This window comes from Caloenas nicobarica, chromosome 2, assembly GCF_036013445.1.
Source record: "Caloenas nicobarica isolate bCalNic1 chromosome 2, bCalNic1.hap1, whole genome shotgun sequence".
Classification (NCBI taxonomy): domain Eukaryota; kingdom Metazoa; phylum Chordata; class Aves; order Columbiformes; family Columbidae; genus Caloenas; species Caloenas nicobarica.
The window spans coordinates 151,291,634-151,307,109 of record NC_088246.1 but is presented as its reverse complement, the minus strand read 5'-3'; the positions used below and the strand labels follow the sequence as shown (position 1 = coordinate 151,307,109).

The following is a 15,476-nucleotide window of genomic DNA, read 5'->3' as shown; positions in this document are numbered from 1 at the left end:
ATAGTAGCCTTGCAGTATTTGTTACCAAAAGAGGCTCTGGATGTAAAAGAATAGACTTGTAGTCAAGGAAAAAATGGACAAGTACTTGGAAAGAAAGTTGCAGAGGTTTACTAAGCAGACAGCAGCCACATCCAGCTGAGGAAATTCTCTGTTCTAAAAATAATTAGAAGCTAGGCAAGCACTTGTAAGACGCTTCATATATGCTTTCCCCGTTGTTCTCTAAGCACCCGTTTACAGCCACTGAGATGAATACTGGACTGTATGGACCTTTGGTTTAACCCAGTATAGTCGTTTTAATGAGCACATTTGTGGGTCTCGAAGAGCACTAGAGATCCACGGCAAAGGGAGCAAAACAGAATCTGCCTTCATTTTATTCATGGAATGGGCCAGAGAGAGAACACCTTAGGACTCTAAAAACTACAGCTTGAGCTTGCTTGCTGTACATTTGGAAGATGTGCATTTAATCTGAACACTTGCAAACACCCTCCAATTCCACTCATACTGCAAACATAGAAAGTACAGATCCACAGAGCTGGAAACAAAAAGGGAATTGAAACAACTGTCTCATTTGACCTTATTGTTAGGACAAAGAATTTACACAGTAATTTTTATCAAGAAAAGACAATTTCAAGAGAATGTCATTGTACATTGCAGAACATTTCTGAGTAAGACATCAGCTCCATCACCAGAGTTTGGCTGATTTGAACAACTTGGTCCAGTGGAGGGTGTCCCTGCCCATGGCAGAGGGATTGAAACTAGATGATCTCTAAGGTCCTTTCTAACCCAAACCATTCTATGATTCTGTGATTCAGCTGTTCACCACTGCTAAAAGGGGGATACACCATTCTCTGCTCCGACACCACAATCTGCAATGTGTCTTGTGCTAACTTTCCCATTTCTAAGATCCCTGCTTGCTGCAATTCAATTCACGAAACAGGCAGAAGAGTACCAGAAGGTGGACAGTTTCTCCTGGGCTGGTGGGCAGAGCTACAGATGGCTGTAGGGTCCATGGAGCGCCAGAGCTGGCACTGAAGTGCAGTGAGCCTGGGCAGCTTGGAGCAGGAACAAAAGAGGAGGAAGCGGGAGAGGAAAAGGGGGAAGAAACTGTCTTTGGGCAGTGACAAGCTATGGGCTTGACTCTGGGTGCTTGTGGAACTGCAGTCTGAAATACACATCTTTCCTTGCATAGTCTTGCAACTTGGAAAATGCAGGCCAGTGCAATTTCCTGTACTGAGTTATTTAATAATTATACACAGCATATACAGTATGTTTGTGCACTGATATGCCATTTGTAATTTGTTTACACATGTTCACACATGTTCTTACAATTACAGTGTAGCTAAGAAGAGGGAATTGGGTATTAGTCACTCCAAGCCTGCTGTCACCCAAAAATGCCCAATTAACATAACCCCAAAGGGTCATGTTTCAGTCAAAAGCCAGTAATGAGCTACATAAAATAAGCTGGTTAGATATTTGTAGCTTGCTTGTTTGTTTGTTTTTAATGTACAGATTGCCATAGAACATAAGGTGTAGCAAAGATTAAATTGTCTTGACCCTTCCTCCTAGGGGACACTGGCCACCAAGACTCAGATGCTCCTCTAAGAGGCAGGACAGCATATGCAGAGCCTGAAATCCTGTCAGCAAGAGAGAGAGAGACATCCCTCCGAGGTAACCTCCGGGAAGTGGATTGATTTATTTTTTATAAATATAGGATCAATTTTAGGAGTTGGTGTCCATTTTAAATATCAATACTTACTTGCATCTTACCTTAGCATGGAGATGAAGGTAGGTAGCTAACAGTAAGGCATTCCTCAGCAAAGAGCATGGGAGATCATTGAGCTCAAGCCGTGGGACACTTTAAAACTCATCAACTCTTCAACAACATCAAAAGAGTAAGAAGAGCTGCATAGGTCTGGTGGAGAGTTGGTACCAAAGGCATGAGGGGAAGCTCAAGTGTCCTCCAGTGACTTTTGATGGCACTGGAGGCTCTCTGGCATGCAGTAAGGTATCGGGCTATGCATTTGAACCCCCAAGGTCATGACGCTCTATGGAACATCATGCATGAAGAGGGACATTGTATTAGAGTACCGATTTAAGAAAACATTCTGGTAATTTGTATAAACTTTCTTATCTCACTGTGTAAATGCCCAAGTGGTGAAGCACTAAATGTTTAGATAGTGAAATAAGAATATTGCTTTCACTGCTTTAAAGAATATTGCATCTGTGGCTTATGTTTTGATTTGATAAATTAATCTGAGATTTGATAAATTAATTCTGTAGTCTAATTAATATTCTGCAAGCTTATTTTAGCATAAGACATTCACATGAAAAAATTACCAATATTCATGTGTGTGCTTCTCATTTCTCCTATAGCATTTTTCCTGAGATACATATAAGGTTGTTTGCTGGGATGACTAAAGCTTTTTAAACAGGAAAATGTCAGACAAATAATAAAGGCATTGATCACCTCATGCAAAAGATGGTGAAGCACTTGAGGGAGAAAAGGCATCAGCAGGTGAGCTGTTCAATAGGTTAACAGTTTTGTTTTTCCTAACATATTTTGTATAAGAGCCAGCATTATGTCAATGTCAGATTTAAAAAGACTTGGTCCCTCTCTTACTGAGAAAGACAAATACAAACTATGTTTTTGGCTTTTAAGTTGTCCTTTCATTTAAGTAGGTCTTGCAACACTAATGGAAAATTAGCATGGGGTTTGTTTTCTTTATTCCCATGCTTATTTGCAAAGAGAGCTCACTTGTCTTTGCGTTTCAACTGGTTCACTTCCTTAGCATTGGGGGCCTGGCAAAGGGAAACCAGAGGAACTACCAGGTATTGTCCAGCCTCCCCTCCTCTTTTCAGGCTACGTACAATAGTGTTTCCCATTCTTGGCAGTTCACAGATTACATTCATTGCTGCTCATTTGCTGCTCTAAGTTTGAACAATTTAAGTTGCCTGCTAGGAGCTGGTCAGAAGAATCAGGGCTTGTGTGATTCAAAGGACTGAATGCATCTGGCCAGGCTAATTTTAGTCTTGTGATAAACCACAGGAAAACTTAGTAAGTTTTCAGGAAAAAAAAAATGGTATGTTTTAAACTTCTCTTTTTCTATTGTAACATCCAAGTTCCTGCAAAAGCAACCATGGTGAGATAACAGGAGGAATTTATCACAATGTCCAAAATTTCAGCATTAGAGTGAGACTGTCATCTGTTCAGATTCTTACATTTCATGTGTCACTGACCTGGTAATTGTTATAACAGTGAGCTGAAGTGCAGAGAAAAAGGCATTTTGATCCTAAGATATGCAGAGACAACCTGAAAGGGGCTTACTCAACTTTTCCATTTTGTATTGAATGTTCAAACACTCACTGGGTCAGACAGAGATAGCAAGATTCCTGTGCAGACTGATGGCTAAAGCACAATCAAGTGATGGGTACATGTTTTAGTGCTTGCTCCTGTGAACAGATAAATATTTTATCAAAAAAACCCAGCTTCAATAAGATAGAAGATCAGAAATTCACATCAGACCAGTAGACCAAATAACTCAAGTTGACAGTGCAGTCTGCTAAACCAGCATTTTGCGCTACCCAATGCCAGTGATGCCATTTGTTTTATACACTCAAGCCCCTTTACTGTGCTGGTTTAGCTAAAATCAAGTTAATTTTCTTCATGCAGTTAGAAACTTCTCTTTTTAGTAGCTAGCACTGTCTTTTGTTCTGGATTTAGTGTGAGAATACTATGATAACATGCTAGGTTTCCCATGCTTTGCCTAAGAAGACCTAATTTCTTTCTTTCCAGTAGCTGGCTATATTTTTGAGTTGGTATGAAAAGAATGTAAGAACTCACTGATATTTTGGCTGTGGTCAAAGAGACCAAGGACTTTTCTCAACTTTCCAGCTGCAGTTGCAAAGCAGCTGGGAAGGGGCACAAACAGGACAGCACCAAGATTGATATCCAGGTTGATCAACGAAATATTCCCTATCATTAGTGTCAGGCTCAGTATACAGCTGGAGCTGGCTTTTCTGGCTGATTGGTTCTGTTTGGGAGTTTGATTCTGTTCTGCTCCGTTTGGAGTTCCATTGGAATTCAGCCTTTTGCTGTTCTGCTGGTTTGCCGTCAGCCTTTGGCCTGTTTGCCATGTGCCTTTTCTGCTCTCTTGCTGGGATCAGCTGTTCAGGACCAGGGATGCTCTCCTTTCCAGGACTGGCTGTTTGGTGTGATCGGTGTTTATGAGCATCTGCACTGAGTATCACCTATTTTATATATATTAGTAGAAGTAGTAGTACATTTTTGTTGTTGTTGTCTTATTAACTGTTCTTATCTCAACTCACAAGTTTCTCCCTTCCCTTTTGATTATCTCCCCCATTCCATGGGGGGTGGGAGGGTAAGCAAGCAGCTACCATGATCCTAGTTGCCACACTGGAGTTAAACCACGACATCTACTTACCTATTATACCTGGAATATTTTCTAATTCCTCTTGTTTCATATATTCAGTAGTTTTGAAATGAATTTCTAATTTTGAGCATCACAAAAATACTACCATTCAAAAAGTAAAACTGTCTGAAGCCTTAATCTTTGAAGATTTCATATATATGTATTTTTTTGTTTGTTTTCTCCTTGATTTATTCTGCATTTAAATATAGCAATTATAAAATCATTCAGCCCGAGCTATGTCTACTTTGTATGTTTAGCCCAGGTTGTAGTCCAGGGCTTTTGTAGTATCCAGCTTAGTGCACGGGCTGGGAGGCGTGAGTCAGCTGGGAAGTGTGACTAAGAGCTGAAAACAAACTTTTCTAAACCACATCTCAAGTGTTAAGACAACACCTACTAGCTAAGTGGTAAAACCCAGCTCCTGAAAGCTGTCCTCCAACTATATCTGTGTTAATGCGCTCTGTCGTCTCTTGCGTGATCAAAAAGGTTTGCTTAAACTGCTGTGACTTGAACTGAAGGTTTGATTCTGCACTGTAACCAGCCCTGAACACTCAGGCACATTTTTTTGTTTGTTTTTTCTCCTTTCAGAGGCAATATCTAAGAACTAAGATTCAGCCTAAAATACTGTTCCTTACTAGTCCTTTGCCACCTATTCCTGCTTCTCAGCCCAAGTTTCCATTGACTGTTGCTCTTTCCACAGTGCCCATGATGGAGCACACCCTGCCTTAGGTGATCTGGCTCTTCTGTGCCCTGGAGCGAGCACCACAGCCAGGGTTTGGGGTGGGTGGTGGGTGCAAGCATGCAGTGCTCACATATCTGTGGATATGTGGTTCTGGTGGCAGGAACAGATGCAAACAGTTTGACAGGATGCCAAACAGCTGCTGCCATGAGATACAGTATCATGCTCCTCTGTGATTTACGAGGCTTTTAAGAAACAAAAAACACTCTTTGTCAAACAGTAGTCTACAAAGCAGAGGTTTCAGCGTTGTCTCCATCCTTAACCACATCACATCCTGTTGTTACCTGAGGCTGTGCAGCACAGAGACATACCGGGGCCGAGGAATACCTGCTAGCGAAGCTGGCCTCGGGCTGCAGGGCTTTTCAGGCACGGCCGGCAGGCACCGCGCACTGTGGTTGTGCCACCATTGCTGTGAGATGTCAGATGTGCTACAAACCGATGGTGTCACTCAGCTCCACTGGCATCATCACCACCAGCAGCTGCTCTGGGCCTCCCAACTCCCATCTGTTTCCGTCTATGAAATAAACTGTTTCCAGTAGATATATTTTTAATGATTCTGCCACCCTGTGGTCCTTTCAGAAAATAATGAAAATGCCTGTTAGAAAATTGTTGTGAATTGATGCTCAACAAAAGAAAAAGACTGTTAATGAAGCTAATGGTAATTTTATAAGGGAACAATCTTTAGACAACATGATTTTTGCACAGGATTACAAACACAACCGTACTTGAGTCCATCATTAACTTTCCTCCACAAAGAACAGCAAAATAACCACCCAATATAGTCAAAATTAAAAATTAAAGCTAGTAAAATACTAGATAAGTCAATATTCTCTTTTACAAAAGCAACTTACGAGGAAGTGTTTGTCTGGGACCTCCTGGGTTCTCAGAATATTTACGGATCTCCTGGAGTGCTGAAGCAATGATATAAACTCAGTACAACATGTTTCCGAAATAAATCAGATACCATATTGTACTGAGATATATCAAAATGACCAGATATGACCAGTCTCCTTATTGAAGCGAAGAAAAAGTATTTTTGGTGCTACAGAAAACCAGAATTCTTTGCTGCAGCTCTGCCTCAGGGAAACTGAGTGCCAAAGGAACTGGTGGAAGGAGGCACCAACAGACACAACTGGGATGAAGCAGAAGCATAGCAAGGTTTTCTTGTAAGAGCAAATCTGGGTGCCTTGAAACATAGAACCTGGTAATAATATTGCCAAGGCTGAACTGTACTGGGAACACTGCCCTGCTCTCAATGTCTCAGCAGAAAGAAAAAGCATCCGAAAATCAGTTTGTAGTTGTGTCTGGGAGGAACTTCACCAAGGTGTTCATGCAGGGAAGTGGGGTGAAACGAGGAGAAACAGGTACAGGAAAGAAATGTGAAGAGAAAAGGAATGGGGAGAAGAAAGTCCCATTAAGAACAGAAGTGGGACTCGAGCTGAATAAAAGAGTGGGAGAGAATCAGGAAGGGAAGAGAAGAAGCTGGAAGGAAGACAACAGCAACAGAGCCAGGCTGAGGTAGGAAGTGGAAGGAATTAATTGTCTTTGTGATGTCCCTGAGAGCCTTCCCCCTCTGTATCACACTGTCTTCACAGTGGGATGCTGCCTGTTGCCACAGCAACCAGCGGAGAGATGAGACCTTTCCTCCTTGTCTGCACTGACTCCTCTCTCTGGAGAGGAGCCCTCCAAATTGTCACTCTTCAAGATGTCAGTAGAGAAAATGGGCCTGGACGTGTCTCAGGAGACCCACGTACTGCACGTGCCCACCATGGAATAGGATCGGCTCCACCTGTACCTTTCCTATAACCCGATTTGGCAGACTCCAGCGCCCACTCCTCCAGGAATGGAACTTGCTTAGAATTTTTAAGTAAATATTTCTAAGTTTCTTAGTGGTCTTTGATGTTTCTCTCATTCAATTTGTTAAATTTTGGGGGAAAGCTCATTTAGGTCTCTAAAGAGGACTCTAAGGGCAGTATCTCCGCTCAAGCCCCACACAGTATCTCTTCTCAAGCAGTTCACGATGCGAGCAGCCTCCTCATCCGCTTACCAAACAATTTCCAGAGGAAAGGCAATTCTGTTAGGTAAGGTCCACACCAGAACTGGTGATCCAGCTTCCAGCACTTAGAGGGGAGAAGATGAGAGGACAAGGATCTCTCCTAACTGTACAGACAATGAAGTTATGTTCCAAGTCAAGAGTCATTGCAGATCTGAGAGGCCAAAACATCCAATGAATGAAAAGTTACTTCTGTTGTCCCTGTTATGGCTTATCACATGATGTCAAATTGTTCAGCATCCCAAGACATTGATATCCCTTGTGATACAGTCACTACTAATCATTACTCATAGAGTTGTAAGAAAAAAAATTTCCAGCTACTCATTGATACCATGATTACAATGGAAAAATGCTTGGCCTCATGACAAGCTCTAATATTCAGCAGCAGGAGAAAAAAGTTACAGATATTTAGGATCTACACAGGAAAAAAAAATCAAAAATACTATTGATACAGGAACATTTATGCTTTAGGCACAGGCCGTAGTAATACCCTGTGAGGGAGGTAGATGGAAATCAGGACAAAGTGTTCCTTGCAGAGATGTCTGCAGAGTTTTTTGCACTTTCATGCCAAACAGATGGTTAGGGCTAAAAAGAACATGGGACTAGAAAGACTCCTGGGTATATTGGGGAGCAGGATGGGAAGGGGATAGCCTGCTCATCTGGCATTTCAGCACCATGAGGAAAGTTAAGAATGGCAAAGTGGAACTAACTGGTAATTCTTGGAATGCTCCAGCCTGAGATCTCATTATTCAACAAGACTGAGAGTGAGACTAGAAAGCCTTACAATCAGAAACAGGAGAAACAACCAGAATTTGACAGAATCAGGTGCTTGTTCTGCAGTTCATAAGTCATGCCAACACTGGGTTTTTTGGACAGTATTTTTATGACGTGCTCATTTGTATTGTTGCTTGAGTTTTTCCATGTGTCAGGCTTCTGCTCCTTCCATTACATGATCTTTTGCTGTATTGGCTTCTTCATAGTCCTCACTCAAGTTTTCATCCTGCTATTTTTCACTGTCCTTTTCCTGCACCATTGTATACTCTTCACAAATAGAATATTTCATGCATCTTCCCTCTTTTTGTTAATATTTTGCATAATATGGCTATGGTTTTCAGACTAATTAATTAATCTATGTATTTATTTTAGATTCATACAGATATTATATGTAGGTAGTTTGCTGGGATATACTTGTAACCCTTAGCCCTAGCAATGTCTCCAAAAATAATAATACATTAACTGCAAAAAAAAAAAAACTTCTGAGGTTACTACTACACAGATACTAGTTAATCAAGAAGTGAGACAATATGATAACTTGCCAGATGACACATACTGATGTTTAGTATGTCACTATTAATAAGGTCTCCATACTGAGCCCTGAAATGAGCCACAAAACACTCTAACCAGTATTTTAAAAAAAAACATTTAATTCCATTTATTTATAGACATTTATCTCCTAGGTACTAATGACAACACTGTTTCAAATAATTTTAGCAGCAGGTGTATCATGTGATTAAATTTTAGGGCCTCCAGTAAAGTATTGCTGTTAATTTTGCCAATTAGCAAAATCAGCTGAGTCTGAATTCCCATTTTTGCTGTGGTAGAAGAACTCTAGAGATCTATCAAAAAAATATAGATGGAGCAAAAGACTTCCATGGTGTACTCATGCATTAAATGACATGCACACCTGTCATATTGTCTAAATATAAAAGGGACTGTGTCTCCATAATTAATATATTATTGAAAAAATTGTCCTCTTTCATGCCAATGTTAACAGAAATCATTGCACCTTCCTGCCCGCTGCAGCAGCATTTACACTGTGAGGACACGCTCTGTAGCACAGAATGTCGTGGTTGACTGGCTGAGACTGGCAGAAGTGATGAATCTGGGCTGGGTACCAACCTGTTCAGGTTTACCCCACCTTGTCATGACTGACACCTGTGTAGCGTGACAGATCCTCTGGCTTTGTTTGCAATTACAGATGCTCTCCTTGCAGAGAAATGACATAACAAAAGGGGTATCTGAGCGCTCATTGTCTCATGTGCGCTGGGCATCTGGGTTCTGGTTTGTCACAGCTGTGTACTGTGACATTCTCAAAGTCATTGCCAAACTGTGTTGGTGGTGTTTGTGCCCCAGTTATTTTGGCCTGTGCTCTCCAGCTTTGTGCTTGAGTGTTTCTTCTCCAGTGTTTCCAGCACAGAAATAATTTTATGTCACCGACATACTCCAAGCTATTGCATAGTTTACACAAATATTTAGGTTTAGTTACAACTGTTTATTTTCTCCTAATTCGAATATAACTGTTTTGCATCTCCCTATTGGCCTATTAAGAGTCACAAGACAGCACTTATCTGACGTAGGAACGAGCAATCTTGTTATTCTACTAATTGGCTGAAATTTTCCCTATTTGAGTCTTGGACTCATTATCTCCTGCTTTGTGGTGCTTTGCTGCCTGACATCATCAAGTATGATGGTTTTACTGAGACATAATAAACAAATTAATCAATGGCTGGAATATAGAATATGCAAGCCACTGCTTTGCTATTTTAGCTATTCATTTAAAACAAAACAAAACAAAACAAGTAAAAATACATCTAACTCAATAACCAACTCCAGTGGAGAGCAGAAGAGCAAGTGCTCTGGTGATTTTGGGGGTCTGAGCTTATTTAGGGTCCTGAGCTATGACTAAAACCTGAACATTGTGATTAACAGAGACAAGCACATCTAACCTTTATGAATTTTGTCTAACTCTTTCGTGGATCGCACTCATTTTGACATCTACCATATATCACAAATTACACAATGCATTGCACAGAAATGTCTCCTCTCCTGTTATCCATAACTTTCTGTTCATTTCAGCAGTGTTCTTACATTTGAGACAGACTAGACAATCATTATTCAAGATATGTGTGCACTATGGGTTTATACAATGGCATAATTATATTTTGTTTGTTTCCTTTTTCTTTTTTTTTTGTTTCCTCTCTTTCTAGTTTTCCCAGGAAGGAAATGCAGCACATTTGTTGTAGACAGTTATTCTCCTGGTGTCTGACAGGACCCTGCAACATGCAGAAACAGCATTCAGGGCTCCAACTCCAGTCACACCTACAGCTCCAGCTGCCACGGTCACCTTCTGTGTTGAAACACAATGAGCACATCCAATGGCAGGTATTTCTAGACAATGAGAAACTGTCATTTAATGGGTAAAAATGTAACATACATGCTAATTTTAAATATTGCAGATGGCATTTCAGCTGAAAAAATAAATCCTTGAACTAGGTTTTGTGAGGCTTAAATCAAACCGAGCCTCTCTTGTGGAATAATCTCCAAGAACTGTAACTGTGAATCATGTAATTATCAGCAGGCTGATAACGTGTTACGATACACAACTTTGGTGCCGTGCCATTTTTTCCAGTGCTGGCTTTATTACTTTCTATTTTCACAGCTACCTACCTTGTGCTTTGAAGGACACTCAAGTTTCTAGTGTGTAAATCTTCCCATAACATTTAAACACCCCATTTCATGTTGTCCAGTTTTCTCACTACATTTTACTGTAGAGCTCCCAAGCACTTGAACTGAGATCACACCTGGGAAGTCATCCCCCTGCCGTGCTGCCTGGTGACTGGAGCCCGACACTGGTAACGTGCACTGTTATAACATATGTTATCTCGCTGTTCATTGTTCTGTGTCTTACTTGTGGAGCTCTGGAGTTACTCGAACTTCCTTTCTTTGATTTGTCACAGCTGCCTTTCATTTATTCTGCTGTTCACATCCTTGATGTTTGGGTCTTGGGAAACATTATACAGGACCAGAAACTTCAAAGGCAAGACTATAATAATCTTCAATAATCGGTTTTCTGTTTTGCCAACTTCACTCGGTGTTAGTCAACCAGATTGTTTTAATGCTAATTTCCATTAACATTAGTCAGTTGAGAAACTACACCAAAGCTTATCTTGCTTGAGACTTGACTTCATTCCTGCTTCCCCTCCCCACCCAGCTGAGGGTGCAGGCTATTCAGGGGTTCACTCTGCTCCTCCCTGGTACGGAGCTGTTCAGAGAGGTGAACCTCTCAGCTGCACAGTCACAGCAGCCACTTACAGCCTCAGATGTGCACCTTGGGGGGCTGACTTCAGTGGGTGATTGGTTAAGATGGGATGGCTGAATTAATTAATTGCTTCCTCAACTCTTTCTTCCATTCTGCTCCAGGAGAGTTTAACCCCTGCTTGTACCGTGATGTTACACACTCCTGAACTCTGACAGTTTCAGCCCACCGTACTAGCTCAAAGTGAAAATAATACTAATTTATGCTACAGTTAATTTGCTAGAGCAAATAAATAATCCTACAGCATCATTATAAAGTAACTTCAGGATTGTACCAAGCTCCCTTACCATAGCATGCATTTCCTTACAAATTGACATTAATGTTGATAGTTCAAGCATCTCCTCATTTCCTCTGCAATCCAAAGTCATTAAATGATTCATCTGTGTTTCAATAAATTAACTTTATAAATTGCTACACAAATCAGTTTTTGTCAGTTAGGTCACTGCTCTAAAGCATTCTCTGTGAAACAGAAACATAATACAAGTTGTTTCCTGAGAAATGAGTTATGTTTCCTACAGATTTTTGTCCATGCTTTTGCTGATAGGCCAGTTGGCTGCTGCCTCTCAGCATGGATGAGAGGTGCACTCCCCTAAGGAGGGGCTCCAATATATTGTCCAGCCACTGATTTCCACAAAATATCTAGGAACTTTACCTGCCAAATTTGCCTGAACTCAAACAGCAATTTCCAGAGTTGTAAATGATGGTCAGGCAGAAAAATATTTCGGGCAGCACAAGCATATACTCTTCAGCTCCTTAGGAAACAAGATACAAGTATCTACAACCAGAACTACTAGGATAAACAAAACTGGTTGGAAAAACGAATAACTAGTATAAATGTTGGGCTCAGTCTCAAATGTTCCTGGCCACGGATCAATGCCAACTGCTGAATAATGTTCAGTGATTTTCTTCCCATTGGCTTTCTGTTATGTAGCAGAGCTCTTGAGATACAAACTCCATGAATTAATGCCTTGGATTCAGTTCCTTGGCTATGTTAGAATCTGGTTTTATTTGACAGAGTGAAAAAGGAGGAGCAGCATGCATGCAAGGTCATTGGAAAATTGCACAAATTAAGGTAGAAATTAATGCCAGGATAATTAAGCTTCTATTTAAACAGTAACTGTGTGAACATTTACTTGACAGAACAGTGATTTTCTGGTTTAGCTTAGAGGTGTGCGGGAACAGATTTACATTAAAGCAAAATGTCACAGTCTGAAATGACTGTACATACCAGTTTGCACCTATGCATTAATAGAAACTAGCCAAAGCCAAAGTGCCTCAGGTTTCCTGTGTACACAATGACTGTATTTCCACCTTCCAATAAGTGAAATAAAACATGAAAATATGATAAAATGGCTGAGTATTTGAACAAGCCACTTTCTGTGTAATAGAAACTGCCTCATTACTTCAAAGGCTTCTCCAAGACCAATTGCGTTGCTGGCACCACTTGGGCAAAATACCTTGTGAAGGCAGAAGATGCCTGATCCAGCTGCTCTCTGCCAGGCTGGGTACCGAACCGAGCCTGCTCCATCCCACCAGCTCCTGCTTTTGGTTCCGACATGAACGTGGAGCGTCCTCCTTGTGTGGGTCATTTGTTGCAGGCTTATACCAAGCACAGAGGGACTCTGCAAGCAGATATACATAACATATGGGCACAAAGTAATTATTTGTTAGCTAATGCATGCAGCAGACATCTAGGACTAACATTAACCAGGCTGAGCGTTAATATGCCCCGCAGCAAGACCTCGGTTAGCCTTTGGGGAGCCGGCTGTCCTGGACGAGGCAGGACAGAGATACGCGTGCTGCTCCTTGCAGAGGACTGACTCGCACTGGTGCTGAACTGTCTTCTGAGCCTCTGCTTTTTTTTTTTTCCTTATGGTTGAAGGATGTCAACAGACTTCCTCTGGAATCCCTGAGCTGAAGACTATTTCCATTGCAATAATCGCGCTTGCCCATGGTTTTTACTCATCTCTGTCATGGCTTCAGCTCAAACACTTCCTCACAGCTTCTTCAAGCAGAGGGAGCCCAGGTCAGGACACAGCACGAAGCCCAGCTGGGCCCTGAGTCACAAGGGGACGAGCCCCCCCATAGGGGCTGTGGCATCCATTTCCTAAGGGATCACAGAATGATTCTGGTTGGAAGAAACCCTTAAGATCATCGAGTCCAACCATAACCTAACTCTAACACTAAACCACGTCCCTAAGAACCTCGTCTAAACACCTTTTACACACCTCCAGGGATGGTGACTCCACTACTTCCCTGGGCAGCCTGTTCCAATGCCTGACAACCCTTTCCGTGAAGAATTTTTTCCTAATAAGCAGTCTAAACCTCCCACGGTGCAACTTGAGGCCGTTTCCTCTCCTCCTATCACTTGTTATTTGGGAGAAGAGACCAACCCCCTCCACGCTACAACCTCCTTTCAGGCAGTTGCAGACAGCGATCAGGTCTCCCCTCAGCCTCCTGTTCTCCAGGCTGAACAGCCCCAGTTCCCGCAGCCGCTCCTCATCAGACTTGTGCTCATCTGGTGCCAAGAGCCAGCAGACACCTGCCCTCGGTCGGCCTGTCCCCACAGCCATGGTGACAGCAGGCACAGGGTGGGGGACACTGGGGGTGCCGCCTGCAGCCTTGGCCGGTGTCTTCCCACCCACAGCCGGGCCCTGTAGCGGTGACCATCACCTTCCTCTCTCCACCATTGCCCGCACGCTCTGGTGTCAAGGAAATACTGAGAAGGCGCTGCCTCAGTCAGAGCTGGGAAGGGACTCCCATATTGGGCCTGGTTTTTGTTGTATTTTATAGATATATTTTATTTAGGGCATTTTGTAGATCTTATGGCATTTTACTAGCATATAGAGAGATGTTACTGCAGCCCTAGCTCCAGTGCAGCCAGACAGAAATCGACAGGTTTGTCCCGGATCAGACCCGGCGGTGGAGCTGCACCCCCGGGGGCCGGCCCGGGCCTGCCGGGCGGGAACCGGCGGCGGCTGAGGAGAACGAGTCCTCCCACTGGAACCCCGAGGCGTTGCGGCCCGCCCCGCTGGCCACGTCCGGGCGCGCCGCAGCCAACCAGAGAATCAACCCCGCCGGCGCCCGCCGCCCCGCCTCCCGCGCCGCTACCGGCACCGCCTGGGCGGGGCGGGGCACGCTGTGGCGCGGCTTTCGGAGCGGATCGAGCCCGGCGGGCGCCATGCGGAGCCGCGCGGAGGTGGACGCTACGCTGCAGACGGCCAAACTGAACCCGGCGGAGCTGCTGCCGACCGTCCATTGCCTCAGCTTCGGCCCGCAGGCCGGCGCCGGCGAGTGCTGCCTGCTGCAGCTGGAGCCGGGCCTCTGCGCCGAGCTGGAGGCGGGACGCAGGTGTGGGCGGCGTGGGGCGCCCCCTGGAGGGTGGGTGGGTGGGGGTGGGGGGGGGGGGGGGGGTGGTGTCGCCGCCGTCCCCTGAGGCGAGGCGCGACCCGGACCGCGGTGACACCCCCCACCCCCGCACGTCGCCGCTTCGGGCCTGGCGGCCGCGGTGGCCGGAACAGCGACCCGCGGCGGGCTGGGGGGCCGGGGCAGGCCCACCCCGCGGCGGGACGCTGGAGTTTTCCACCCCTACGCCCCGCCGGGCGTGGGGAGCGGGATGGAGGCGGCGCCCCCGGGGCTGCCCCTTGTCCCATCCTTAGTGTTCATGGCTCTTAACGGAGCTTGTTCCAAACTTTTGTTCTAATACGGTTTGCTTGAAAACGTAACTGTCACTTAAACCTGGCTTAGTTACATTGTAAACTAAAAACTAGGTTACTAGCCCATAAGAAGCTTTTTTTTTTTCCTAATGTGGAAAAATTGCTTCTGAGGAGACTTCTAGCCAAAACTGAGAAGAGTTTCTCATCAGGCATATGAATACAGGTGCCTAAAAGCTTTGGCTTTAGGAAAGGAGATTATGTCTTTAAAAGAATTCCACTGGTTTTGAGAATTTCCTCCTGGAACTCTGGAGGTCGGACGGGTGGCAGGTGCCTACAGGTTGGACAAAGAGGGCAGAGAAGGACGCACAGTGTTAGCAGGGGCATTTGGTGGGGTGGTTATGTGACCTCTGGACCAAGAACAGATTCTAGATGAGTTTTGGATGCGGTTTTAAAATGTCTTCCTTTGCTGCAATGACAGTGACACAATAAGAATGTTCAAAATTAT

The 15,476-nt window shown here is 43.7% G+C and overlaps 1 protein-coding gene across 4 annotated transcripts in view; it reads left to right on the top strand.

The window, feature by feature from the left end:
- The window catches only part of DSCC1 (DNA replication and sister chromatid cohesion 1), a 31,962-nt gene that overhangs the window by 1,848 nt on the left and 14,638 nt on the right, over positions 1 to 15,476 (top strand). Inside the window, exons 2-6 of one of the 4 annotated variants that reach the window (XR_010605711.1) lie at positions 1,567 to 1,668; positions 10,207 to 10,381; positions 10,771 to 10,851; positions 10,957 to 11,036; positions 11,420 to 12,609. Coding sequence is in view for 3 of the 4 variants with exons in the window: in XM_065627263.1 (XP_065483335.1) it covers positions 14,497 to 14,666 (170 nt within the window). In the remaining variant the exon portion in view is untranslated. Of the gene's footprint in view, positions 1 to 1,566; positions 1,669 to 2,373; positions 2,516 to 10,206; positions 10,382 to 10,770; positions 10,852 to 10,956; positions 11,037 to 11,419; positions 12,610 to 14,490; positions 14,667 to 15,476 lie in introns of those variants that run through there. The other 3 variants (XM_065627261.1, XM_065627262.1, XM_065627263.1) reach the window with 3 other exon arrangements.